General features: G+C 54.7%; 8 protein-coding genes across 8 annotated transcripts; 4 read left to right on the top strand and 4 right to left on the bottom strand.

Moving 5' to 3' along the window:
• Window positions 1-331: 331 nt before the first annotated feature.
• Window positions 332-1,497, top strand: J3D65DRAFT_587975 (oxidoreductase; the record flags this gene model as incomplete). Its single annotated transcript, XM_066797773.1, has 2 exons — window positions 332-1,035; window positions 1,086-1,497. The coding sequence occupies exons 1-2, from the start codon at window positions 371-373 to the stop codon at window positions 1,495-1,497; spliced, it is 1,077 nt and encodes a 358-aa protein (XP_066656136.1). The 5' UTR covers window positions 332-370.
• Window positions 1,498-2,838: 1,341 nt separating this feature from the next.
• Window positions 2,839-4,760, top strand: J3D65DRAFT_328563 (uncharacterized protein). Its single transcript, XM_066795403.1, has 3 exons — window positions 2,839-3,140; window positions 3,227-3,401; window positions 3,450-4,760. The coding sequence occupies exons 1-3, from the start codon at window positions 3,095-3,097 to the stop codon at window positions 4,645-4,647; spliced, it is 1,419 nt and encodes a 472-aa protein (XP_066656135.1). The 5' UTR covers window positions 2,839-3,094; the 3' UTR covers window positions 4,648-4,760.
• A 630-nt stretch (window positions 4,761-5,390) lies between these two features.
• On the bottom strand, window positions 5,391-7,818 carry J3D65DRAFT_622033 (glycoside hydrolase). Its single transcript, XM_066800023.1, has 3 exons — window positions 6,884-7,818; window positions 6,325-6,752; window positions 5,391-6,242 (listed from the first exon to the last, which is right to left on the bottom strand). Exons 1-3 carry the CDS (start codon window positions 7,400-7,402, stop codon window positions 5,504-5,506), a joined length of 1,686 nt encoding a protein of 561 aa, XP_066656134.1. The 5' UTR covers window positions 7,403-7,818; the 3' UTR covers window positions 5,391-5,503.
• Window positions 7,819-7,975: 157 nt separating this feature from the next.
• J3D65DRAFT_622030 (sister chromatid cohesion protein Mis4) lies at window positions 7,976-14,480 on the bottom strand. The gene is made up of 4 exons (XM_066800022.1): window positions 14,324-14,480; window positions 14,003-14,192; window positions 13,820-13,953; window positions 7,976-13,771 (listed from the first exon to the last, which is right to left on the bottom strand). Exons 1-4 carry the CDS (start codon window positions 14,469-14,471, stop codon window positions 8,277-8,279), a joined length of 5,967 nt encoding a protein of 1,988 aa, XP_066656133.1. The 5' UTR covers window positions 14,472-14,480; the 3' UTR covers window positions 7,976-8,276.
• Window positions 14,481-14,896: 416 nt separating this feature from the next.
• On the top strand, window positions 14,897-15,519 carry J3D65DRAFT_622029 (uncharacterized protein). The gene is made up of 2 exons (XM_066800021.1): window positions 14,897-15,066; window positions 15,206-15,519. Exons 1-2 carry the CDS (start codon window positions 14,952-14,954, stop codon window positions 15,439-15,441), a joined length of 351 nt encoding a protein of 116 aa, XP_066656132.1. The 5' UTR covers window positions 14,897-14,951; the 3' UTR covers window positions 15,442-15,519.
• Window positions 15,487-17,028, bottom strand: J3D65DRAFT_622026 (Deoxyhypusine hydroxylase). The gene is made up of 2 exons (XM_066800020.1): window positions 16,255-17,028; window positions 15,487-16,190 (listed from the first exon to the last, which is right to left on the bottom strand). The coding sequence occupies exons 1-2, from the start codon at window positions 16,746-16,748 to the stop codon at window positions 15,671-15,673; spliced, it is 1,014 nt and encodes a 337-aa protein (XP_066656131.1). The 5' UTR covers window positions 16,749-17,028; the 3' UTR covers window positions 15,487-15,670.
• Window positions 17,029-17,059: 31 nt separating this feature from the next.
• On the bottom strand, window positions 17,060-18,742 carry J3D65DRAFT_667138 (hexokinase-domain-containing protein; the record flags this gene model as incomplete). Its single annotated transcript, XM_066802998.1, has 4 exons — window positions 17,060-17,080; window positions 17,208-18,467; window positions 18,515-18,588; window positions 18,637-18,742. The coding sequence occupies 4 exons, from the start codon at window positions 18,740-18,742 to the stop codon at window positions 17,060-17,062; spliced, it is 1,461 nt and encodes a 486-aa protein (XP_066656130.1).
• Window positions 18,743-19,871: 1,129 nt separating this feature from the next.
• J3D65DRAFT_667137 (uncharacterized protein) lies at window positions 19,872-22,198 on the top strand (the record flags this gene model as incomplete). The annotated part of the gene is made up of 5 exons (XM_066802997.1): window positions 19,872-19,929; window positions 19,986-20,005; window positions 20,206-20,525; window positions 20,583-21,298; window positions 21,357-22,198. The coding sequence occupies 5 exons, from the start codon at window positions 19,872-19,874 to the stop codon at window positions 22,196-22,198; spliced, it is 1,956 nt and encodes a 651-aa protein (XP_066656129.1).
• Between the last annotated feature and the right edge of the window lie 2,539 nt (window positions 22,199-24,737).

The raw sequence follows: 24,737 nt of genomic DNA, 5'->3' as shown, positions 1-24,737 counted from the left end.
CGTGGCCGTAATAAGGTTATGATGCGAAAAATGGTCGGCCCGGCGCATAAACTTCCTCATTTAGCTGCCTACGTAGCAACACCCTAGATTGACTGACGATACCCAAGACGGAAAGCCGGATTCACATCTATCCGAGTAGTCGAGGAGGCAGCTCAATTTTCCCTGATCAGCTCTGCAAAGAGGCCTGCTGATTAATTGCCGAACGACACTTGCTGTGCCGTTGTTAAGCCTCTCCAATTTGGCGCGGGTTGGCACGGAAAACCATCCGGTTGAAGCTTGCTTCGTAAACCTTGAAAAGACCGGCTGTGGCCAGAGCCACTACCTCTTTTCTCTGCAACTCTTGGTCTCGGTTCAAACACAACGGAGCAGCATGCAAACTCGTCAAGATTCAATCATACCTCCCCACGAGGTGACCTCCGATGGACCGGGTACGGTCATCGTGACAGGGGCAGCTGGAGGTCTTGGATTCGCCATTGCAGACAAACTTCTCCAGTGTCCGGAGCCCTTCACCTGTCTCTTCACAGTTCGGTCGTCGTCCGCACAAAACGCTCAGCCATTGCGCGACCTCATCGCGGAGAAATCGGGCAACAAGTATGTGAGCCTCATCGAGCTCGACTTGAGCCGTTTGGACTCCGTTCGAGCTTTCGCCATCGACGTCAACTCGCGGGTCGCCGCGAGGGAGTTGCCCCCCATCCGAGCTCTGATCCTCAATGCGGCAGTACTTTCGATGCTTGGGTCAAGAAAAATGACGTATGACGGATTTGAGTCGGCATTTGGCGTCAATTACTTGGCAAACTGCTTGTTGACCCTCATGTTGCTGGGGAGCATCCACAAACAACATGGCCGCATAATCCACATATCAAGTGAGACGCACTACGAGTCTTGGCCGACGAGGATTCAGAAGCATGAGCCGCAAAAGCTGCCGTGGGACTATGTCGAAATGTCGAAACCACAGTCAACAGTCCGGTCGGGAGATGAGAAGAACGACGGCATGAGGCGCTATGGTAGATCAAAGCTTTGCCTGGTCATGTTCATGTAAGCATGCACACCTCAAAAGCCAAACAAGATCCCGACTCACAAAATAGGCACGCCTTGCGGAGGCGGCTCGACGCGAATCCAGATCTGTCCAACATTTGGATCGTGGCAGTCAACCCAGGCACCATGATACATCAAAATTTGTTGTCCAAAGTGCCGTCCGCCCTTCTCAGAGCCGTCGGCGGACCCATCATGCAGGCCTACAACCAAGTGATGGCACACATAAAGCCAAATGGGCTGTGGCGCACGACTACCAAATCAGCGGCCGACGTCATCAGAGCGGCGCTGGATCTGGGTGAGAATGACCTCGGGGAAAACTTCAAGGATTCTTACATGAACGGGAGCGAGCTTGCAAAGGCAGACGAGATTGCCGACGATCCAGGAAAGCAAGAGGAGCTTTGGGACAGGACCTTGGCGTTCGTTCAGCTCAAGGAGAGTGAGACAGTCCTGACAGGTAGTTGAAGCTGGGGATCAAGGCCGCTTGGAAGCTCGACTGTTGAAATTCTTGGCTGTTTTGCTATTGACTTTGGTGGAGAAGGGAAGTAATTCGAAGAAAACCAATCTTGAATGCCGGAGGAAAACAGAAGCCATGGCTGCTTCTCGATTCGTTGTTGTTCCTTTGCCGGCGGACACATAAATCAGAGCGTTTTTCAAGACCCTGGCTCTTTTGTACCTCGACACGTGATTGATATAAGGTCGGGCAGGGAATAAGTCTGGACGTCAACAGACCCGACGTATCAGCATCGCCATCGATTTGGATAGGTTGATTGATGTCATCTTGGTACAGACACGGCTGCAAAGAGACGATAAGACGGTGTCATGTGATAGCGGTTCGTTGAGATGCCGACGACTGACTCGAAAGATGGACCTCGCATGATCCAGCTTGGCTCCCCCAGCCTAAGGCTCGATAGTTTAGCCGCTCATGAGGATCAATTCAATGGCCTCCAGTCGTTTGACAGCGCCTCAGCCAAGCCCTGACGCCCAGCTGCAGCGTTTGCGAGGCGCATTCCGTGTCTTGCCGTCGGCAACAACAATGTCGCCATCGTCAGCTGAAAAAGTCGTACTCAACGAGCAGCGTTTGCAATTGAATCGCGGCAATCGCGCGAGAAGAATGGATTTGCAGAAAAGTCGGGGTGGTGCCGTAGGTGGTGGAGGAGGAGAAAGGCCATGTGCACGTCACTGTCTTAAGCTTCGGAGAGCGCGGGGATGTTCTGGTGCTCAACTACCGAGCGTTGCCGAGCTGACTTCACGTCAACTCATCTGCAGGGTTTGGCGTTTTCTAGAAGACTTTCTTCCCAGGGAGCTGACTCTGCCACGACGCTCAGGTTTCGCATCGGTTTTCTGGCCCTTTTCTTCCCTCACTCTCCCAAAATACCTGCGGTCCATGTCTTGGATGCCATACCGGTGACCTGGTCACATCAATCGTCGCATCAATGGATATCCAGGAACCCGTCTGGCGGCTTTTTCCGCGCTGAAGTGTTCCACTGAAATTAATGTGATTGCAGGACCATATCGACGATTCGGTCCGCTCCACACAAGCCGGTTGACCAGCTTAAAAGCTCCGGAATACGAACCAGCCTGTTTGCTCTGATGACGTACATGTCAAATGCAGAAACCACCACCATGTTCAAGCGCAATCCAGCGACGGGGCTGTTAAAAAGGCCCTCCGAGCAGGGTCCCCGTGGTCTTTGACTCGCCCACGCGTGGGCGCTATGCTCCAGGTCCGTTTTTAGACGTAGCGGAATGTCGTCCGGCGTCCCGCGTTGGCGCCGCGCGCTCCTTGTATGGTGTTAAGATGGCCCGCATCTGACCTTAAAAATGCCACCACCGGCCAGCTAATATATCAAGCTCCATGCCCTCCACGAAGCAATTACAATGTGCTCTGGTCTGCGGGAGTGTCCCGCCAACTTTCAACCTCACAGTAGCGCCGTATCCCATCACACCGCCAGAGTCCAATGCTGGCAACGGTCAGAGTCAGCCGACAAGACTGCCCGCTTCAACAGCCAAGTGATGAGGAACGCGCTGCCCGGACCTCCTCGGCACGTGGTCAGACGGCGACATGCTCATACCGACTGAGAACGTGGGTTCGCTGCCTCGTCCGATGCGTAAGTTGAAACTTCCCGGAAATGCGACTAGCGTACAGGCAAAAATACCTGCCTTTCCCGGAAACATCGGTCTAACGCTATTCAAGACCTCCAACAAACCTATGCCCACTACGACCACGGTCTTTGCTCAAAAGACACTTTGATGAGAGCGCAAGATGCGGCTGTCAGGGATACAATAGAAAATCTTGAAAGAAGTGGACAGCAATATGTTAGCGATGGGGAACAGAGAGCCAGCTCCTTTGCCACATATCCCGTGACCGAGTAAGATTCATCACATCAACAGGATGCCCATTTCTGACCACTGTATAGCACCCTGAATGGAACTGGACTCAGCCCCAATCTCATTGTGGATGAACATTGCTTCACCCTCAGTTTCCAGGATGGCCACACCCGGACTCTACCACGCCTTCTTCGCGGCCCATTTCGCTACAAAACGTACGCCTACGACATGTTACGAGCATCCACGAGATTTGCGACAAAGCCCATGAAAGCCGCAGTCATAGCACCATCCATGATGTACCTCCTCTACGTTGGCGACGTTCCCGGCTACCCCAAGAACCAGTTTATTAAAGACATCATTGGCGAGTGTGTCAAGGACATTCGGGGCTGCTTCGCATACGGCGCCGTCCGAGTATCCATTGATTTTACCGAAGGACGATTCGCATGCCAAGCAGGATCACCACCAAATCTGATCGACGTCTTCTGTGAGCTGCTCGACGCCGTGATGGCGCACTTTACGCCGCGCGAGCGCCGTAACATTGGGCTCCACACGTGCCCGGGCGGCGACTGCGACACGCGCCACTCAGACTTCCAGTCTTACTACACGCTCATGCCGAAGCTCCTCAGGATCAAGGTGGGCTACTTCCTGATGCAGATGAAATCGGAACCGAACCAGGAACGCCTCTTTCGGCTGATCGGCAAACACCTGCCACGTGAACTTGATGGCGTGCGGCCCGTCGCTTTTATCGGCGTCATCAACCCGCTCACCCCACACGTCGAGAAGCCTGAAGAGATCGCTGACCTGCTCATCGAGGCAAGCATCTACATTCCTGTGGACCAGCTTGGCGCCACGGACGATTGCGGCTTTAGTCCATTCAACAACGACCTGAAGCCCAAAAGCTGGAGCCCCAATTTTGGTCGCGACATTGCGTTTCGCAAAATCAGAGCGCGGATGGAAGGTGCGAGAATGGCGAGCGAAGAATTTACCTACTTAAGGAGGAGGAACCTCTTGGCCCGGGATTCGAAGAGGAGGAAGGACAGGTCAGTGACGCACTCCAAGACGCCACCGCGAGAAAGGAGTGGGAAATCCAAAACGCCGCCCATGGACAGCCGGAGCAGCAAGTCGAAGACGCCACCCATGGACAGCAGAAGCGGCAAATCAAGAACGCCGCCGAGGGAGAGGAGCGGCAAGTCGAGGGAGACGCCGCCGAGAGAGAGGAGCGGCAAGTCGAGGGAGACGCCGCCGAAAGAAAGGAGCGGCAAATCAAGAGCAACGCCGCCTAGGTAGAGCGAGGTCTGACTGCCGTTTGCACCTGCCAGGAATTTGCACCTTCCACTGATCTTTGGTTCGAGATATCCACACCGGCGTAAGGCGGAGTTGACCTGCGGCGTCTTTGTTTCGGGACAGGATCTGTACAAAGTTTGTGTGAGTCGGTTGGTTGTATACCAGGTCCGTGGGCCACTTTCAGGTTCTCGCTCGCTCGGGAAGAGTTTGTTTTTGGAGCAGCTTCCAATGCCATATTCTCTTCTTGTTGCTTCGGCTTCTCCCCTTTCTTCTCTCTATGGTCGGTTATACTTCCCCTCTGCGCTTTGCTTTTGTAATTTTTTAGTCCTTTTCAAGGGACAGCACATAGCGTGTGGAGCTGTAGGCTTCGTACGGAGGGTGTCTGAATTATAAATCTATTCATTCTTACAAACAGTTCAACGCTCTCATCACACAACCAGGAAGGACAAGTAATTAGCGGCAAATACCTTGTCTGTCGACCAGTCATCATGCACAGATGTAGCAAACGCTTCGAGACTGTGTGGGTCAATGCCGAAAACCTCCTGACAAGCACTTCTATAGACCCAAGATTTACATGCTTTCGTTGCCGCCCAGCATTTTTGCGCGTCTGCCCGAGAACGTTCGGGCAAGTCCCATCTCTCAAAACCCGTCAACATCAGCGCATCAGTGGGCATTCCTATTGCGACTGATTCACTGACAATCGAGAGAGGCCTGTATGTTCATGGAAAGAAACAATTTTTTGATTACCGCAGACGCGCCTGGCGCTCCCACGGCGATGAGAAAATATATACCAGACACGAAGTCCAAGCGTTAGAACATACAATCATAACCACCCAAAACGCATGCGTCAGAAAGCCCATCATCCCTCGAGCACGTCTCTCTTGGGCCTGCGTCCACCATCCCTTGGCTTAAACACCTTGACAGGATGGGCCTCAGTATTGAAGACCCACTGCTGGCTCTCCGGGCCCTCAACACCGCTAACGTGGACAGGGCTCTGCGGGGTAAACGCCAACCACATGTACTTGAGCGTCTCGGCCAAGAAGAAAGAGGGCTGATAGTTGCCATAGCCGCTGCCGACCTTGCCGTTAACGTCCTCAATGGTGCTGTAGCCGCTGCCGACCTTGGTGAACTCCCTGATGCTCTGGAACGCGCCCCAGATGAGCTCCTGGTACTTCTTGTCGCCTGTAGCGCGCCACGCGTGGTAGAAGCTCTCGACGACCTCGGGCCCGAGCCCGTAGCCGGGCTGCGCGATCCAGAAGCCTGCACGCCGGTAGAAGGACGTTTGGTTGGCGGGTACCTTGGTCGCCTCGGGAGGCGTGCCGACGGGATCCCAGCGGAAGATGTTGGGCCCTAGGCCCGTCTCTGTTTCGTTGTAGATGGCGGCGCAGCCGTCGACGAGCTGCAGCCCGAAGTCGACGTAGCGCGGCTCTTTGAGGGCGAGGCCGCCGAGGATCCAGTTGCCGCCGTCGAAGCAGGCGAGGTGTTGGCTGTAGCCGACGATGCGCGTTTCGTTATGGAGTGCGAGGAAGGTGAGGTCGGGGCGCGACGAGGGGTGCGACTCGAGATATTTGATGGAGGACTCGACGGCTGTGACCCATCTGCCGGCAGGTTAGCTCAAAATTCTAGAACTTGGTGAAAACTCCGAGAAGAGTCGTCTGAGAGCCGGATAGAGAAACGTACCGGTCCTTGTAGAAGGAAAATCTGTCTTGATCATAAATCCACATCTTCATCAGATACTCATAGAAGCTGTCAACGCCACCAACCCAGCCGCCCAACCCCCTGGTAAACCTGCCGGTCGTAATGTTGATCTCAATGCCAACCAAGCCAGGATATGGCTCGCCACTGGACGGCTGCGGCTTGAGAATGTACTGCTCTCCCTTCTGCGCGAGTTTGCCATATTCATCCTTGCCGAGCTTGTCGCTGAGGCGGGTCCACTCAAGCACCAGCGTGCCGACCTGCGCAATATTGTTGTCGGTGCTATTGTCCGTCGAGCGGTTATTAATGTACAAATTGTTCTGCGGAATGCCGGTGGGCGTGTCGAAGCCAAACTTGAGCGTGTCGGCGACGGCTTGGGCTTGGGTCAAAAGCGCCGCGACTTGCTCGGATTTCTGGAGCCAAAATATTTAAGGTTAGTTTGTAGATCATTAATAAGCTCTTTGTGGAATACGGGGTGGCGGCGATCATGGCGAAAGACAAATTCGACGGTGCGAACAACAGTGCGACCAGGTCGTCGACTTACGTTGGTTGCGAGGTTGGCCAACGGGCCTGTGAAGAGCTCATGTGCTGCGAGCAGGCCACCGAGATGGCGGATGTTGGTCTCGAACAGGCTGCACACCTTGTCGGTGGAGTCGCGCGAATAGTTTATCGACGGGATGTAGTCCAGGCTGGTCGAAACCAAGTCGTCAAAGCCCATCAGCGCCGCCGTATCCAGCGCGTCCACCAGTGTCAACGCCCATCCATTGTACTCGTTGAGGAACGAGTTGTTGGCAGGTCTCAGCTCGTCTCGAGGAAATGCATATTTGAAGTAGCCATCCCAAGCGGTCTTGAACATGTCCTTGATTTCGCCAGCACGGCTCTTCTCCTCCTCAGTCTGCTCGGGGGGTACGGGGTCAAAGCTCCCCCGTCGAGGTCCTGGAAGGGGGTCGTCCGCTTTGAGTTGAGCTTCTCTTGGGATGAGCTGATGGAATTCAGGTCCAGAAATTCCAACAGCGAACGACACTGACGAGGCAGCGAGCGTAAAGAGAGTGGTAGAGCGCATCTTACCTTCCAAATTCCAGAACGAAGAGCGAGAAGCGTGAAAGTGCAAGCGAGGGACGATATCACTACCCTATTTCAGCACCGAAAGCCAGTGCTGAAGCATAAGTGGCGGTGGGGAAGACATGTCCGCATTGTATGAACTAGACTAGAGGGTTAAGCTTTTCCAAGAACGGCATTGCAATAAGTCGGACTCTTCGGAGTTTGAGTGGGCGGGCGGAGTGGGTAATGGTCATGGCAAAAGGGTTGCTATAGACAGATTAAGGTGCTGTATTGCAGGACCACTTCCCGTTGTTGAAAAAGCTTAGCACAGTGCGAAGCGAACCGACAGCTAAGCGCCATGGGCCCACCTACCTTAAACGGTTTGACGCAAACGGCAACTCTGGCCGGCGAGCTAGTTATCGAGAGTCATCCTTGTCAGGTCTTTCGGTGTAAAGAAACCTCCAGTCGCAATGTGGCCACTAGCGTCGCAGCCAAGCACGTCGTTGTTGGCGGGGTGGCTCGGCGAAGATTTTCCAGCACGTCGGCTCTTCAAGGGTCCATGACTCCGCATTAAACAACACATCTGCCGAATGGAGGTGAGGTACGTCATTGGGTGGGTATACGGCCTATTACCGCGGGGAAACGCTGTCTTCTGTAACTATTCATCGTAAAACGTATGTGGTAATGCCACCACCAAATGCAAACCCGCAAGCAAATGCAAACTTCTCAGAAATGCTCCTTGTTCCAGCAAGCCTCGCCTCGCAAACCTTGAGCAAACCAGTCCGCGCTCTTGTAGAAATACGTCGGAGTCGGCACAAAGCAAAGGCGCGGACGGGTAGATGCAAAAGCAAAATAAAGCCAAAATCATCTTGTGTAGACGTCAGCGAAGCTTAACCTCAACCCCAGGCATCAGCATCATCATCTCGGCTGGCAGTGCTGCTTCGACGTCCCGCAGCATTCTTTCTCGGTCTGCCTCGCTGGCCGCCGCCGCTCTTCCGCTTCTTTGGAGTGGCAGACATGGACACAGAACCCTTCCTTTTTCTGCCTCTACCGTTGCCGCTGGGAGGTTGGCTTCCGCCCCGGCTTTCATCGTCTTCATCCGGAGTCTGATAGCCTGCCGCAACACGCTCTGCCTCGTCATCGTCTTCGCTCGCAACCTTCAACTCGTTGTCGATGCTGAGCAGTTCGGCAAATGCCTTGCACTGCTCCTTCATCTTGTCCGGGCTCTCCAGGGAAGCCATCAAGCTGTTCATGCGCTCCCAGAATTTGTCGCCCGTGACCCCAGGCGTGCGGTTTGGCGCCTTGTTCAGATCCTTGACCGTGGGTTTGTGATCACCGTTTCCGCCCTTGGCTTGAGCTTCACGCTGCTTCTGTAGACCCCAGTAGCGCCGAAGATGAGTACGCGTCTCCCACAGCATAGTCAAGATAATCGAGCACACAGTCAAGTGTCTGAGTCGTTCAGCGCTGACTTCCGGAAGGCTGGATTCTTGTTCGATCTTAGGGGCAGCCTCGGGCTGGCCTGCAGAAGCGTGATTGGATTCAACACCGGGCATCGTGGGCTCGGCGGGCAGTGCAAGGGGCTGTGCTGGAGGCTGTGCCAGAGGCTGGCGAGGATTTTCTTGGAGTTGCGGGAATGCGTGATTGGCATGTTGCTCAACGGGCTGCAGGGCATGTTGGTGTGGAGGCTGCTCGATTGTAGGAACAGGTGCAGCTTCGTCGAGGCGATATTTGAGGACATCGGTTTCAATGGCATGAGCGACTGGAGTGCCAGTGTTGCTGAAGATTTTCTCCAGGTTGGATAGAAGGGCAAGCAATTCGTCGACTCGCACGTATTCGAAGAAAGCCAGGTTTTCAAGGCAAAAGCGTGCAAACAGCAAGTGCTCCGGCGTGTCTTTTGAAAAGTCGGCCTTCGAGAAATCGAAATTGGCCCGCGACGAGAGATTGAGTAAAAACTTTCTGCGAACTTTGGGGTTGCCTGTCTTCAAGACTTCGAAGAGTGGGCGCAGTTTGGACGCAAAAGGTTGAGTCGTTGCGCCATGCGTATCGTTGAAGATTTCCCTTTGAAAGGTAAAAGCGCGTTGCACGGCCTTCATGTATTCTTTTTCAAACATGCTCTCGTGCTTGTGATGCAGCGAGCGATGTTCTTGGAAAGCAATGTCCGCGATCAGAGGGTGCGTTGATGTTTCTAGAGCAACAAGAGCCGGCCCACACTCCTTGGGATGCACCAATCCCTGGCGGTTGATGCTCGCAATGACTTGCGTAGCAGTCAATGCGATGGCCTGGTCGGGCTCCAAAGCGATGCGAATGATGTGCTGGAGGAAACGCTGTGCAATACCACTGCACGCACCGTCGTCGTCGCTCGCGACAAGGGACACTTGCAGACGTTCAGAGCCACGAGCTGCACCCTGGCCAACCTTGATATTTGCACCAGTTTCTGACCTTCGCTCTTGCTTCGCATAAAAGCTCTTGAAGCTGGCGAGGATGATTTGCTCAAGCTTGGACTCTCGATTGTGGAAAACCAGTTCGAACGACGTCGACACGTCGGTGCGGAGGAATTGGGTCGGCCACTCCTGGCAAATGAGACCAATGCTTTCGAAAGCCATCTCCCTCAGCTGCTCCGGAACCTTTTGACGAGTGAATGGGCGCAGCACCTCGACAATGAGGCCTGCGACCGAGTTTCCTTTCCACCAAGGATACTTTTCCTTGAATCCGGCAACTTGGTCGTCAAAATTGCAGCTCTTGCCGAAGTAGCCGGCAATCATCATGTACCGCTTGACGCGGTTGATGTTTTGTGTTTTCTTTGGGTTCTCATCACTCAGGTCTGATTCTTTGCAATTATGCACACCGGTGATGCAGGAGACGAGCATGCGGACCAAGCGGTCGGTGTTTTGGAGCACTCCATCGATAATCCAAAGGCACTGCGCGACTTCGTTGAGTTCCATCTTGCCAAGCTTTGAAACGCTTACGAGCAGGGCATCTTGAACTGCTTTGAGAAAAGTGTTTTGAAGAGTAGACAGCGAAGGCAAGGTGTGACGGAAGATGACGATGACGGAGCGGTAGATGAGGAGGTCGTCAGTGTTGGTGAGATTCTGGACATATGGCTGCAGGGTTTGCAGCTGGTCTGCCGTAAAAAGCCTCGGGCTTGCTTTGGCAAAGACCGTCAAGGTCTGCATGATGTGGACTTGTGCCGGACTCTCAGGGAGATCGGAACTGTCAATGACTCCGTCAAACATCAGGGCGACCATGTTCTTGCAGACGTTGAAATTGGCTGCGGCATTCTTCGAACTGTTGGATAAAACAGTTTCCAGCAGCCCATCAAAAACCGACAACACGCTCTCGCCGCGCTGAACCGTGTTGATTAAGAGAGTGACGTGGTTGGACAGTTCCAGCTTTGACTGAGCGGCGTCCTTGTTGCTTGTGCCGTAGAATGGAGCGAACCATATCTCCTCAAACGTGGTTCTCGCAAGCTCGGCCACGCTCTCGTCCATATCCTTGATGCGCAACAAAAGTGCTTCCGCAATCGCCGTCTTGACTTCCTTGGACTTGTTCCTCAGGTATACATCCTTGAGAAGCTTCATCGCGCGCTTTCGCACGCCGACTGCCGCGTCCTGAGATCGCGCGACTATTCTGTCGCACACGTCGTCTTCAAGGGAAGGCTTGTACTGCAGGCACTTTCCAAGAAGGCCTAGAGCAGAGTCTCGCACGAGCGGCGATTGATCAGCAGAGCATCGCAGGATCTGGTTGATGATGTAGTTGCCGTTCCTGAGGATTGAAGGGTCCTTGTCCAAAAGCTGGACGACGCTCTTCAAACTTCTGCTCTTGACCGTAGCCTGGTCACTTGTCATTGCGCTCAAAAGGATGCCAACGATTCTCTTGAATGCTTTGCAGAATGGCAATCTCAGGGCAACAACCGCACCAGCAAGATTGCCTTGGGCAGTGAGGACGCGCTCGAAGTCGTATTCTTGTTGAAGCCATGATGGGTCTGAAAGAATGTTTCTCAGCTGGATGGCGAGCTCGGGGCGCATGGTTTCGTCTTCGTCCTTGTCCATGTATCCGTGAACTTCCTTAGCCCATTGAGTTGCATGGTATCCTTTAGCACTTTGAAGTTGAGGATCGTCGACGTCCCTAGCGTCGAGATACTCCAAGACAGCTCGATATGGGCCGTCAAACTCCAAAAGTTCTAGATCCTCGAATTTGTCGTCCATGACGTCTTCTGCAATCTGTGCGATTTTTCTTGCGAGATCTGATTCGGAGGTGTCTATGCTCTTGATGGCGCTTTTGACATGCATTTGAAGATCGGAAATGCCAGAGCCAAGAAGTCCCATGACGTCCAAAGCCATATTCTTCGCTGGAGCAGAGCTTTTGTCACTCTCTGCAAGACTAATCATGTTGGACAGAAGCGTTCTGAGCAACAATTCCGCAGCTGGCCAATCAGGGTGACCCAGCACGCTCAAAAAGTCCTCGGTGAAGATGTCCAGTAGGTTTCGATAGGGCTGGTCGCCTGTTTTCGTTGCTTTCATTGCCCTTTGAACCATGAAGTTGACGAGGTAACGAGTGCTATTGTGCGCAGTGTCGAAAAGCGGCTTCATCAGACTGCCAAGCTCGCGAACAGACTCATCATAGTCCATTCCTGCGGCATCAGCCATATCAATGATTCCAGATTGGTCTGGCGGTGACCTCGGAGCTGCTGGCGAGGCGTCGTCGTCCACCTCCTCATCTACGCGAAGGCTTTTTATATCCTTGTGGGTATCTCTGATCGTACGAGTAGCGCTGGTTTGAACCAGCCGCATGAGCAACGCTGAGACGAGCTGAATTGGCTTGCCGTCGACCATCTTGAATTGTCTCGCGCTCTGCCGAGTGACGGGAAGCTTTTCTAGAGAGGTGAGGATCTCGTCAAAGATGAAAGTCCTCTGATCTGGGTAACGCGCGAAGATTTTGGCAAGCACGTCCATGGCGATCCTCCGTATACCTTCGCATTTCTGGATGCCAAGGGCCGACTCCTTCTCGATGTGTGCATTTTCAACGAAAATGAGGGTTGACGAGAGGAACTCCACCGAGGTAATGGCGGTATCGGACACGTCAGTCTTGGTGATGAGCTCCGAAAGAAGCCGGAGAACCTTTCCAGCCATTGTCAGCAATGCAGAAAGAGGCTTCTTCTGGACCATGTAGATTCTGAAAGCAACGCTGCTCGAATCCGTATTTCGAGTCTCAATGACAGGAACGAGGCACGTTTCCAAAACGTGTTTGATGGCCTCGAGCACATTTGAGAGAAGGTCCTCGGAATAAAGCTGCTTCTCTTCGCGTCCAGCAGTCATGATTCTGAGAAGGATCCTCGCCGCTTGAAGACCGTGCTCCGCCTTTTGCAAGCGACCCACCCACTCCTCGATATCATTTTCGGACCAATCCTCCCCAAGCGTAAGCGAAAGGCCTCCAACAGAGCGAGCCGCTCCCTCACACAGTTTCTGAAGGCGGCTCAGACTGTCGACTTCGATTCTGCCAAAGGCCTTTGCCGAGATGACCTTGTACATGGCGGAATCAAGGCGCGCCTGAGTTTGAGAAGACAGGAACGGAAGATCGCCATCTCCATAGTTGCGCATGAAATATTGAGCGGCATTTGAGGGCATATCTCCCGCGGAGTCAGGTTGCATTTGATCCTCGGCTTCGAAGATATCCCCAATCAGCGCCTTGAGGTTCTGCGCGGCAGCTTCGGCCTTGGCTCTTTGGTCTCGCATCAGGGCTAGCGAACGTTCGTCCTCCTCGTCATCTTCTCGTTTGCGCTTCTTCGACAGGCCCGTATCTTCGACAAGAGCTCTAGCATCAGCTTCCGGAGAATGCTTGTATTCCTCCTTCTGTGACGACGCTGGCAAGCCCGGTATGATTACGGATGGACCTGAGGGAAACTTCTGCTGTTGGGCTTTGACCTGTTCCTGCAGAAGTAACTCCTCGTCAGGGAAGCTTTGGTAATCCTCTTTCTGAGAAGACGGCGGCAAGCCAGGTATGACTACACTGAAGCCTGCGCGAGGTATCTTGTTCACATCCCCACGAGGCGCAGAGGGAGTCGGGGCAGGCGACTGCGACGATAGAGACGCGGCAGGAACATCTCGGTAGCTCTTCGCCGGGATGACCACAGAAACTCCCGAGCTTTTGTGAGACGAGCTGTGGGAGTGAGTCCTTGGCAGAGGAACAGGCGTTGACTTGTTCGGGGGTTGCTGAAAAGAGGCTTGGGGCGAGATTGAATGGTTTTGGCGGACTGCTTGAACGTTGACCTGCTGGTCGGGTCTTAGAGGGGTGGGGGTGCGCTGCGTAGCCTGGCCTTTGGCCTGAACTTGTTCGGGCTTCTTGGGAGGTTCCTTCTTCTTGGACGAGGGTGGCGGTGAAGGAGGACTGGGGTCTTCTCAAGGTTAGCTGAGCTTGAAGCCGAAGGCCTGCCTTGACCTACATCTGAAGGGAACTTTGGCATGCTTGATGAGCATCTTTGAGAAAGGACCGACGTCTGGACTAGTCGATGCAAGAGGAGTGCCGTTGGAGTCTTCGTGCGCGGCGGGCTGGTATCCGGAAGGCCTCTTGAACTTGCTGGGCGGGTGTTAGCGTACGCAGCTGAATTCTAGAGGAATGATCTCACTATTCAGTCAAGTCATTTGGCCGCAAGAGATGTTGAAGCTGCTTCAAAGTTTGCTCAATGCGAGCAGATGTTGACTGGTTGGATGCTTCGGCGTTTAGCGAGTCGAGTTCTTTCCGCTGGCTGAGTCGTTCATTGGTAGAGAGGACGTCGGATGGAGGAGGTGGATGAGTGGAGGGCAGAGGTATTATGTCTGCGGCAGTATTAGTGAATGCGCCTTCCCAACTGATTGTGAAGGTGTGGCATAATGGCCAGATCTGACATGTGCTTGGTTGTGCGTCTAGGCGGGTGGATGATGAACGAGAGGTGAACAATTCGACGTACCAGGGTGAAATGGCACGATGGAGGTCAGCGGAGAGAATTTCAGAGCCTCTTCGACCGTGGGGAGTCTGGGCCGCATGGGAAGCTGCGTAGCATTCTGGCCTGGGACCTGCCACGCCCCGTTTGCAGGCCCGCTGTCCGTTCCTTCCATGATTTCTGTTTCTGCAGCTTGCTTCCCGGCCAGTTTTCCACGCGTCGAGACGTGTCCCAATCAAAGCGCGGCCACGGATGCAATGCGCTGCGTAGGGAGCCGGCGGAGAGGTTGGCATGGGCTGTTCGACAGCTTGGGCTTTGGGGCGGCGCTGGCGAGGATGCGGGTGGGTTGCGGGACGGCGTCGGTCAGAGCGAATGTCGTGAAGCCATTTGAGGCGTCGAGCAGCGGTCGGGGGCGAGAGCGACTCGGAAGACGGTGGTTCAGGCAGCACACAGGTCGAAGCGGAGCGATGATGGAGTTGGTGCAGTGCCCGTTGACGGCGACGCGATCAACGCGCCGTCCAGTAGTCGCCGTGCTCAGCCCTACGAGCCAGCCGCAAAAATCCCTGTCCCTGCGGAACAAATCCTCCTCTCTCTGCCCAACTTTTGCACAATCTTTGCTCTGCTTGTCGCGTAGAAGCACTCTCACTTGCGCACCATGTCTGCCATTGGATCCCTCGTCTTCTGCACCGATTGCGGCAACCTCCTCGACGGCAGCACCGGCAATGAAAATGCTGTCTTGATTTGTGAAGTCTGCGGAGCACAATGTAAAGGTACGCGTCCTTTGACGGCAGACTGTTGGATTTCTCGCGTCTCCATTCCGTCAAATATTCCCTCTCCGCTACTCCAATCACAAGCGACTCGAATGCGCTGCCCCGGAGTTCAGTAGGCCCCAGCTCACCACTCCTACAGACACTGCCGCAAAAAGCATCGTCACTCGCTCAAAGCCTTCGTCCTTTCCGTCGTCGCTCCGCGCAAAGCGTTCCGAGGTCCAGCAGCTTTCCGAAGACAACATGCAAACAGACGCCGTCATCAACCAGACGTGCGAAAAGTGTGGTAGGGAAGAGGTCAGATTCTACACGCAGCAGCTGCGCAGTGCAGATGAAGGCACCACCGTCTTTTACACATGCGAGTGTGGTCACAAGTAAGTTGAGCTTCAAGACACCATGTAGCTGTCGCAGGCTGACCAAAGCTTCTCTGCAGGTGGAACACCAACAACTAAATGCCATTGCGTTTCTTCGTTGCCATTTTGTTATGGTACCAAGCTTTGTACAGGGGAACCCGCTACCAGACGCACTATGCTCACAACCTTTTACCTCTATAACATGCCAACCCAAAAACGCCACCCTTTTTTGTACCCACACAAGTCGTCCCACCTCAAGCCGCGACGGGCTCCTCGTTTCCAGGAACAATGGCATACTCGACCTCGCCACTCCTCTCAAACTCGGCCATGTCAAGAGCAACAACGATGCTGTCCTTGACGACCTGCTCGGGGTCGTTGAGGAACGTTTTGAGAATGTCCTCGACGCCCTCCTCCTCGCCCAGGCTGCCAAGAGCTTCCGCAGCCTCATGGCGCACCATGCTGGCCTCCTTCAGGTCACCCAGGCACTCAACCAGGGCAGGAATAGAGGCGGGGTGGGACAGCTGTCCAAAGACAAACGCAATCTCGTGGCGGAACAGAGCAGAAGGATCTTTCAGACCCTTTGCGAGAGCCTTGATGGCGGGAACCGCGGTGGGAAGGTCGGGAGGAGATGCCAGGTCGCGGAGGGCGAACATGGCGCGGTAGCGCTTGAAGAGGGGAAGCTTGGTATCCAAGAGCGTTTGTTCGAAGTTCTCAATGGTCGGCTCCTTGGTTTCGTGAGGCATAGGAGGCGCCGGGTCGATGGATGCAAAGTCACTAGAGCAAACCACCGTCAGCAAAGACTTGCACTTGCACGCGCACAATGTGATTATCCACATACCTCTGTTTGAGCTGCTCCTTCTTCCTGTCGTCCGAATGCTCCCACTCAATCCTGTCCACAGCAATGTCGCAAGTCTCCCGGATGACGTCCTCCTCATTGGGGTCGTCGCGCAAGCCTCTCAACAAGTCCAAGCTGTCGACGTAGCCCAGCGCCCCCAGGGCCTCGGCCGCTTCGTGCCTGCACATTGAGTCCTCGGCCTTGTCCTCGAGGACTTGACGTAGGTATGGGACGGCGGCTGTGTGGCGCGACTGACCCAGGCAGTAGGCCAGCTCGTGCTTGAGCAGCGCGCTGGGCGACGCAAAGGCGGCCGCGATGGCGTCGATGGCCGCCAGGGTCTGCGGCGTCGCGGGCGTTATGCACGCCAGGTGCTTGAGCGAGAAGAGGGCGCGGAATCGTCGCGCCAGCGGCTCTGACTCGGACGTTATGGTCTTGCGCAGCGCGGCTACCGTAGGGTCTGCCGTGGCGGCGCCGTTGGTTGCGAGTGATGCCGTCATGCTGTGTGAGACTTGTGGTAAGTTTAAAAGAAAAAGAAGAAAGAGATGCGAGGTGATTGGATTTGGTTGTGGTGTTGATGCAGCACCGTGATGGTCTGAGTGTGGGAAAAATTCCAGGCATCGGCGCCGATGGCTGATGCGCAGCGGGGTCGGTCGTCCGCCGCGTGCGGAGCCCACGGCACCCAGCGCAGCGGAACCTTGCTCTCCCAACAACCAAGTGAGAGGTGAGGGAGGAAAGGTCCACAACGTTAGCGAGTTGAGTTTGTCCGAAAGAATTCTCTGTCTCATTGAAAAATGATTATGTGCTACTCCTAGAGCTCAAGAAGAGCTGGCTGCAGCTATGGGTATCTGGGGGCATGCGCTCGTAATGCTCGCTGGATTAGGTAAAGCAACCTCGAGAGAAACGTCAACCATCTGCGTCGCGTCTGTCCTCGTCGCGCTTCCAAGTCCACGACTTACCATTCTTTCACATTTGCTGGTCTCTCCTTTCTCCTTATCAGCAACCATGGCAATCAGCGCAGCGCCAACTCCGCTGCCGTCTTTGGCCAGTCCCATATGTATCCTCTCCTCGCCTTGGAGACCAATCTCGGGAATCTCCCTCAGTACGCCGCGTATGTGATGCTCGAAACCAGGATAGTACTCCACCAATGATCCTTCCAGACCAATGTCAAAGTGAGAATCTGCCTGTGCGAGACACTTGGACTTCAAAACCACGGCAGCAATGGCCACGCCGCTCAGTCTTGCTGCCCTGAGGCCGATTGCGTGAACAATGATTTTTACCGCCTCAGCAAGTTCGGTTGTCGCATGCAAAACCCCTAATTGCTTGTGGAGACATTGACGGGTTGCTCCTAGGGATGGGTCCAAGTCTCCTTCGATTGCGCTCAAGGTCGCCGTCTCGATTCCAGACGACCGAAGCAAGACGGAATCGGGCCGTAAAGCAGCAAGAGAGCCTTGGAGATTTGTCCTGTCCAACAGGTCCAAAAGTGCGAGTCGAAACAGCTCGCCGAGATAGTACCCGCTCACTTGTTTCTCAAACATGGTGAAGCCAGGATTTGTGCTTGTCTTGTCAATTTCGTCGTCGTATGAGTTTTTCGACAGGACGACGAGCTCATCATCAATGGAGCACCACTCGGTATTGACCATCATCTTTCCTGATGGTGACTTCTTGCAGCCGAGGCGTTCAAAATTGGACGATTTTTCGACGTAGGCTCCGTTGGTGCCTGTGCCAAACACTGCGCCGAGTATGCACTCGTGGCCGCCGGGCGACGTGTACGACCTGGTCATGAGAGTCCCAACGGTGTCGTTTGCCAGGGCTGTGACTCGAACTGGAAGTTTTCGCCTATTTATTTCGTCTTGCAACAGCACGATGACGTCCTTGCCAACAACATCAGGAACATCGAAACCCTTGTCCCAACGAATCAGAGTACCGCGATTGATGGCAGTTTGGTGGAAAGTAAAACTGAAAGTGAAGCCGAGAGGCAGGTGGTCGCTTTTCGAAAGTGTTTGCGCCCTTTGCACAGAACTCCCGTAGTTGTCTCGCAGGAATATTTCAACCTGCTCAGCAATGAACCCAAAGAGATCTTGGGCGGTGGATCCGACCCGGATGTTGTGGGGAATGGTCGTTTTGTTTTGTTTGATCGTGAAGGTTCTGTCGCCGTATAACTCAACGCTACAGACCCGGAGGTTGGTTCCTCCTATGTCCACAGCAAGACAGATACCCTGGAAGAAGTCAGAGCTTGCTTGCAGACAGTAAAGGCGATTCGCACCTTTTCTGAACCATCGGGGAGTGCAGTGACATAGGATGGGATCATGGTATCTCCATCCTTGGTCAGTCCATCATCTTACACAGTTAGCTCGATAAGGCAAACAAGAGATTTGTGTGGAATACCGAATTGCCGCACAAAATGCTTCACTGCCTTTCTCACACCTTCGGTGCCAAAGTCAAATTCCGCAGCTATGGCCTGGGACTCTGCTGCCAAGGGAGATATGGCCATGATTCAGCCTGCCAAAAAGAAGGCTGATGATTGAGGGCGATAGGGCCTGGCCCGAGGCATGGTGACTTTCAAATATCTGCGTGGCAAGCCACCAACTGCAGCAGCCGGTGCGGAAAAGGAGGCCCGCTTACGCAGTGTTCAATCTCAGTCGCAAAGATTGTCCCGTTTTGCCGTCGCGGAAGCGCGTCGGACTTGGCTCGATCAAATGGAGGAAGCACATGTGTTTTTCGTTTGGTTTCATGAAGGCCATCGGGGTTCTCGGGGCTGATTGCCGGTTTGACCGGTTTGCCGAGTCCGGCGAAGGTGGGCGTTCTCGGGCATGATTTGGAGCTCTGTTGAGCGAGCAAAAATTGACTGACGCGCATGATTGGAAGCGTCATGGGGGGGAGACATGTATGCGGAGATTTTCACACTTGATGTGACTTGCCCTCGGTAAAAATGTGTTTGAGAAGAGCTTTGCTCGGTAGCAGGTCGCAGCTGTATGTTGTTTTAAGCGTAAAGGCGGGTGGGTACCATGAGTAGATCGATCAAGATGATCAGAAAAAAGATGAAGATTCTCCATTTCGCATGCTTCGGAGAATGGGAGAGTAGGATTGCCGCTTCGCGCGCCGGCGGCGAGACGCGAGACGGCTGCACGGGCGCTTGAGGGGCTGCCCGTGTGGCGTCCAAATATTACCGGTTGATGGCCACGCATCAAGGCAGCATGCTGCGACGCCATGAGGAGGAGCAGCGTCGTCGCAGCAAGTTTCTGGTTTGGACCGTGAGGCTCTTGTCCAAGCGAGAATGGCGTAGGTAAGGTACTTTTCTGAGCTAAGAGGGGCACGACGGGAATTGTCCGGTCAAAAGCCTAGTCTCCGGACGAAAAGAGCGCACACCACCGGGGCCTCGGCGTTGTTTTGGAACAGTCGACGCGGCATCGAGGAGGCAGTCAAAATGGCCAGCGCAGGTGTTGTGGTGAAGGGACAAGGACGCGGCAGAAATGGGCTGAATGGTGCGCCGTAGCGGTACGGCAGAGCATGCGACCCCTGGATGCAGATGAGGGAGGCACGGGGAAGCGACGATGCCCGGCAGCTCTCAGAAGCGGAGCTACGTAACGCCACACCTTCCCGCTACTCCAACGGAACGGACAATGGCGTCAAACTCGGGCGACAGCATCTTCATCGGCCCCAAGCCGACCAAAGCATGTGGTGAGAGCTGGGCGACTCCACTGATACGGCCATGCACTGACTTTGGCGTGCCACAGTCAACTGCAGGCGGCAGAAGGTGTGCAATTCGCCGCCGCCTTTTCAAAAAAATGACCGGGACCATTGACATCGGGGACGTATCAGATGAAATGCCAGGTCGAGCCCGGCTCGTCCGTATGCAAACGATGCCGCACTCAATCCATCGCCTGCGAGTTTCGGCCACGCTCAAATCTATGTCACCGAACCCCAGAAGAAAGGGTCTCGCGCTAATGGACCCAGGCCGCCGTCATCAGGGAACCCATCAACCTGCGCTCCGTTAGTGATAGACGTCTGTCCTCCAACGACCCGGCATCTGTACTGGGTCGTCTGGAAACGATCGAAGCGTTGCTGGGCATACGTCCGTCGTCCAAAGCGCCCGCTTTGTCATCCCCTAGTAGTTCTGCTGATCCTGGACCCTCCACCATCCCCGAGGTCGACGGCTTTGACGAACCGGAACTCAGCGGTCTTCAGCCTGCAGTTTTCCGCTTGAAAAGGACCGTTCGACAGCCCCAGAATGACAAGGTTTGGGTGCCCGCCGTCGTTCGTCAACTGTGGACCTCGTGAGTAACCCGGCCTCTCTTGGGACTGGGCTGGAACCTTCCTTACCCACCGCGTAGATTCAACGAAAACGTCCCTGGCCTGCACTTTCTCTCCAAAAAGCAGGATCTGTCGTCACCCACTCCGCTTCTACTGGCTTCTGTGCTTTACGTCTCCGCCCTCCACCACCCTTCTGCGGACGTGGCCTGCTTGGCTCCAGACTACTACACACTGACATGTAGTGCCATTGCTGATCTATCTTTGCCTTCTGCCGCCACTGCCGAGCCAAGCGATGACCCGCTCAGTGGAGAACAACGCGCATTCCAAGACGTGCTTGGCTTGATCCTTGCTGGCCTGGTCTGTGAAGCGTTTATCAAAGAGACTGGAATCTGGATTTCGGTCGGCTATCGTCTTTTACTGGATCATTGCCCGGCCAAGATAGATGATAGGTCGCGGGAATGGCTAGGTCTTTTTCGAGGCCTCCAAATCATCGACTTGGAGCATGCGTCTTTGAACATGAGCTTCCCCATCCTGCCCCGAAAGGCGCCTCTGGACTCGCTTCTTCAGTTGCAAAGCTCAGGGGGTGATCCATACGATCATTTGTCACAAATGATGCACATAGGCCTCAGTCGCTTTACCGGTCGCGGAATCCCCACCATCTGGTCATTCCTGTTCAAGAATCAGGCCGAGACTGCCGCTCAGTCGTCCACGCCCTTTACCGAGACTGATCTTGGGGTCATCAGGCATTGGGCCAGACAGCTTGACGACTGGCTCATGCGCTACAGCGGCGTGAACCGTATGGCCTGGCCCCGTCTCGTTCCCCAAGGACCACTGAAACTGACCAAAGTGAGTAGGGCCGTCAGCCATTGAGAATCCGGATCTGGCCATGTTCCGGCAGTACGTGCTCCAGCGTCTTTTTGTGCTTTCCATCTACCATCCGGCCCGAGGCTTCAACATGTTTGCGCGCAACATCGCCTTTGGCGAGCGCCAGGAGCTCCTCGTCTCGGCCCGCGCCGCCATGCGCTTGCACAATAATGATCACGGTATTTGGTCCAACTGGGACCTCGTCATGATCACATGGGCAGCACTGCTCGTATTACAGGGGCTTGAAGACGGTGCAGGCGAACCCGACGATCTACATCTCATCCAATGCCATTTGGTGACCTTGCGGACGACGAGTCAGCCTCCCCCAAGTCTTCGACACCAGCTGGCAGCGCGCCTTGAAGGCGATCTGCAGCGACTGAGAAGCCCGGCGACAAGTCCTTCCAGCACGCACAACCCAGTGGCAGCGGCGGAAGCGCAGCAGCAAGCGCTGGACCCCAAAGCGTGGACGCTCTTCTCACAAGACAGCATCCGCCTCGACTCGCTCTCCTGGCAGTTTCTCCCAAAGCAGGGCTTTTACGCCAACCTCGCACCCCCGGGCGGCGACGCAGGACCGGTCGGAAGCCAGCAATCGCCCAGCGCCGCGGCGGCCCACCAGCAGCCGATGAACCCGGCCGGAGCGGTACCCTTGGGGAATGCACAGCCGCATCCAGACGTTGCTGCTGCTGCTGCTGCTTCTGCGGCCGCCGCCGCGGCGGGTGGTGCTCCCGTTGCCCCTGAGCAGTGGCCACCCGCGTTGATGCGACTTTTTGGCACCAACGACTTCGACATGGACACGGAGCACGCGGACGTGGGCATGGGCGAGCGCATGTAGGCGGGCCGGACCGCTGGCCCTTACACACGGCCGACGCCGGAGTGACCAAGGAGAAGATGAAGGAAGAGGCTTTGCTCGCGCGGTCAAGCACGTTCGCCCATTCGCAACTCGGTTTGTCAATCCGACCTTATCGGTACCACCGCTGTCCACCCTCCACTCGTCCCTGGCCCCTTGCGTCGCTTCAGTTACCACGACACCAAGCAAAAGTCTCACCAAAATCGGCGTTCACGGTGCATATCATCATATATACCCTTCGACACTATTCAGTCTACCTGTAGCTTCAGCGTGTGCGAGAGATACCTCTTTGCTCTTCCTTTCTCGAGAGCTTTTTTTTTTTTCCTTTTTTTTTTTCCTGTTTTTATTTCATTTCATCCTCCTCCTCCTCATCCAACCGAAGCGCGCTTCGCACTGCATCATCGGGCGTATGTCTGATACTGCTGTTGATACGACGATTTGGCTTTGTTGTATATAGGATTGGACGTGCTGTAAACGTTTTCATTCGAGTATATACGCGTGGAGTGTTGTTGTACAGAGGCGATGGTTCCTTCGTTCATTCATCCATCTTCTTGTCCATACTCTCCCGTCAATGTCTGCTTGTCTTGTTTGCAAAGCGGATAAGCGAGCGGGCAACCGCCACCGCATCATGTCCATATTGTCTATCCAGCAAAAAGAATATACGTAAATACATCCTCCTCACGAAAGACACATCAACGTCAGGTCCCATGTCTATTTACTCTCGTGACCTACAAAGCACCACCGCACCTGCCACCAGTTCGTCAATGAATGCCATTGTCTCAGGGCAACTGCCAACCACCATTCGGCTGTCTCATTGACGCCTGTCCCCTACCCCCTTACTTTCCCCCCTCCCTCAGCAGTCCGCAGCCCACCCCATTCTCGCGTTTCACGTTTCCCCAATCGCATAGCTGACTAGAGTAGGAGTACATGCGCCCACCTTCGCCCCTTGCATGAATCTGCCCCTGTCAACACACTGCCGTATTGGGCAGGAGGTGTGGCGCATGTCCACATTCGTACATTAAAGCAGCTCCCTGCGGGCCGGTACAGAGACAGACAAGCAGATAGGCAAGTAGCCAGGGCGTGTCGAGGCCAAAGCACGAAGAGGGACAGTGTGGGCACGGGAGACGGCAGCATCGCAGAAAAGCTCGCGGCGGCGTTCGATTCCTGGTTCGCGGGTTTGACTGCTGTTGCTAGGTATAAATACACGACAGATTTCCTCTAGGGAAGGAGGAGCAGTAAGCGGGAGCGCGTGCGTGCGTGCGTACGTGCGTGCCTGTCCATCTATCTTGCCGAAATCAGCGTCGTCCAATATGAAATCCAACGTGGAGCGCGTGCGTATATGCCTCCCAGGTCAAAAGGAGGGAAGCAAGGCAGCTCCCATGGTAGCTTAAGGAGAACGCAAGCGCAGCCTTGACTAGATTCGTTGTCTTCTTCAACCCGTCAACTCAGGGGATCATGGCGCGGTGTGCGGGGCGGAAAGGGCACAGAAGAGGCAATCAGTCTGCTACTGGTCCTCGATCTGGAGGTTCCCGCGTCCGGCGCGGTATGGAGAAAGCGGTATAGTGCCGATTGTGTCGGCGGTGTGGCATGAGATTTGTCTTTTTGGGTACCTTGGGCAGCCAACCAGCCCATTGTTGCACGACGAGTGGGTTCCTCTGTGACTACGGCCGTCAATTGCCCGGATTGGACTGTTTTTGGTATCCTTTGGGAAGAGTTGTCAAGTATGATTTTGATAGGGGATCGCGCAATCGGACTCCAGGCAGGAAAGATATCAGAGAGCTTGCAGGTCTTTAAGACGAATCGCCATAAACAAATACATACTCAACAGCAGGTAGAGCCTGGACTGCATGGGCATACCTAATCAATGTAAAAGGTCGCGCCATGAGCGTGCCATCCGATGACGAATCAGAAGCAGCCATCGAAGAAACACCAAAAAAGAGAAGGCTGGGATGATCGTATTGTGTCGGTCGGAGAATTGATTTGTTGAGTGACAACAACGAACGCGTTGTGCGGTGAGACGCGAGCTAACCTTGGACAGCAAAAATAACCAGATTGTTCCTGGGTCGGCAGCGGGTGCGACAGGCAAGGACCCCCCATACATGAAGTGTTGACGACGAATGGCGCGCGGGGTACCACGACAGCCAAAGTGCGCGCATGGTGGATGCAGGGGTGCCGGCTCAAGCTGGATCAGCTCAGCTGCGCCTTGGCGGGGCGGTGGACTTGACGACGACCTGATGGCGACGGCGACGTCCAAGAGGCATTTGATTGATTTCTTGTGTTGCTCCAGCCGCCAGCCGCGGCCCGTGGTCGCATGCGCGCTTGGACGTGTACAGAGCGGGACCAAAGGACGGGCAGGATTCGTCGACGAGCATGAGGTAGGGCCGCGAAAAGCTTCCCAGATCTGTGCGACCGTTTCTTTTGGCACGGCTAAATTTTTCTGAGCAGTCGCATATGCGGGCTATACGAACAGACGCAGCCAGGGCAGCAACCGGCATGCCGTACTGTTCTGTAGCAGGCTGAAGCG

Source organism: Phyllosticta citribraziliensis (assembly GCF_038025025.1).
Source record: "Phyllosticta citribraziliensis strain CPC 17464 chromosome Unknown J3D65scaffold_5, whole genome shotgun sequence".
Classification (NCBI taxonomy): domain Eukaryota; kingdom Fungi; phylum Ascomycota; class Dothideomycetes; order Botryosphaeriales; family Phyllostictaceae; genus Phyllosticta; species Phyllosticta citribraziliensis.
Note: the sequence above shows the minus strand (reverse complement) of the source record. Positions and strands in the feature narration are given on the sequence as shown.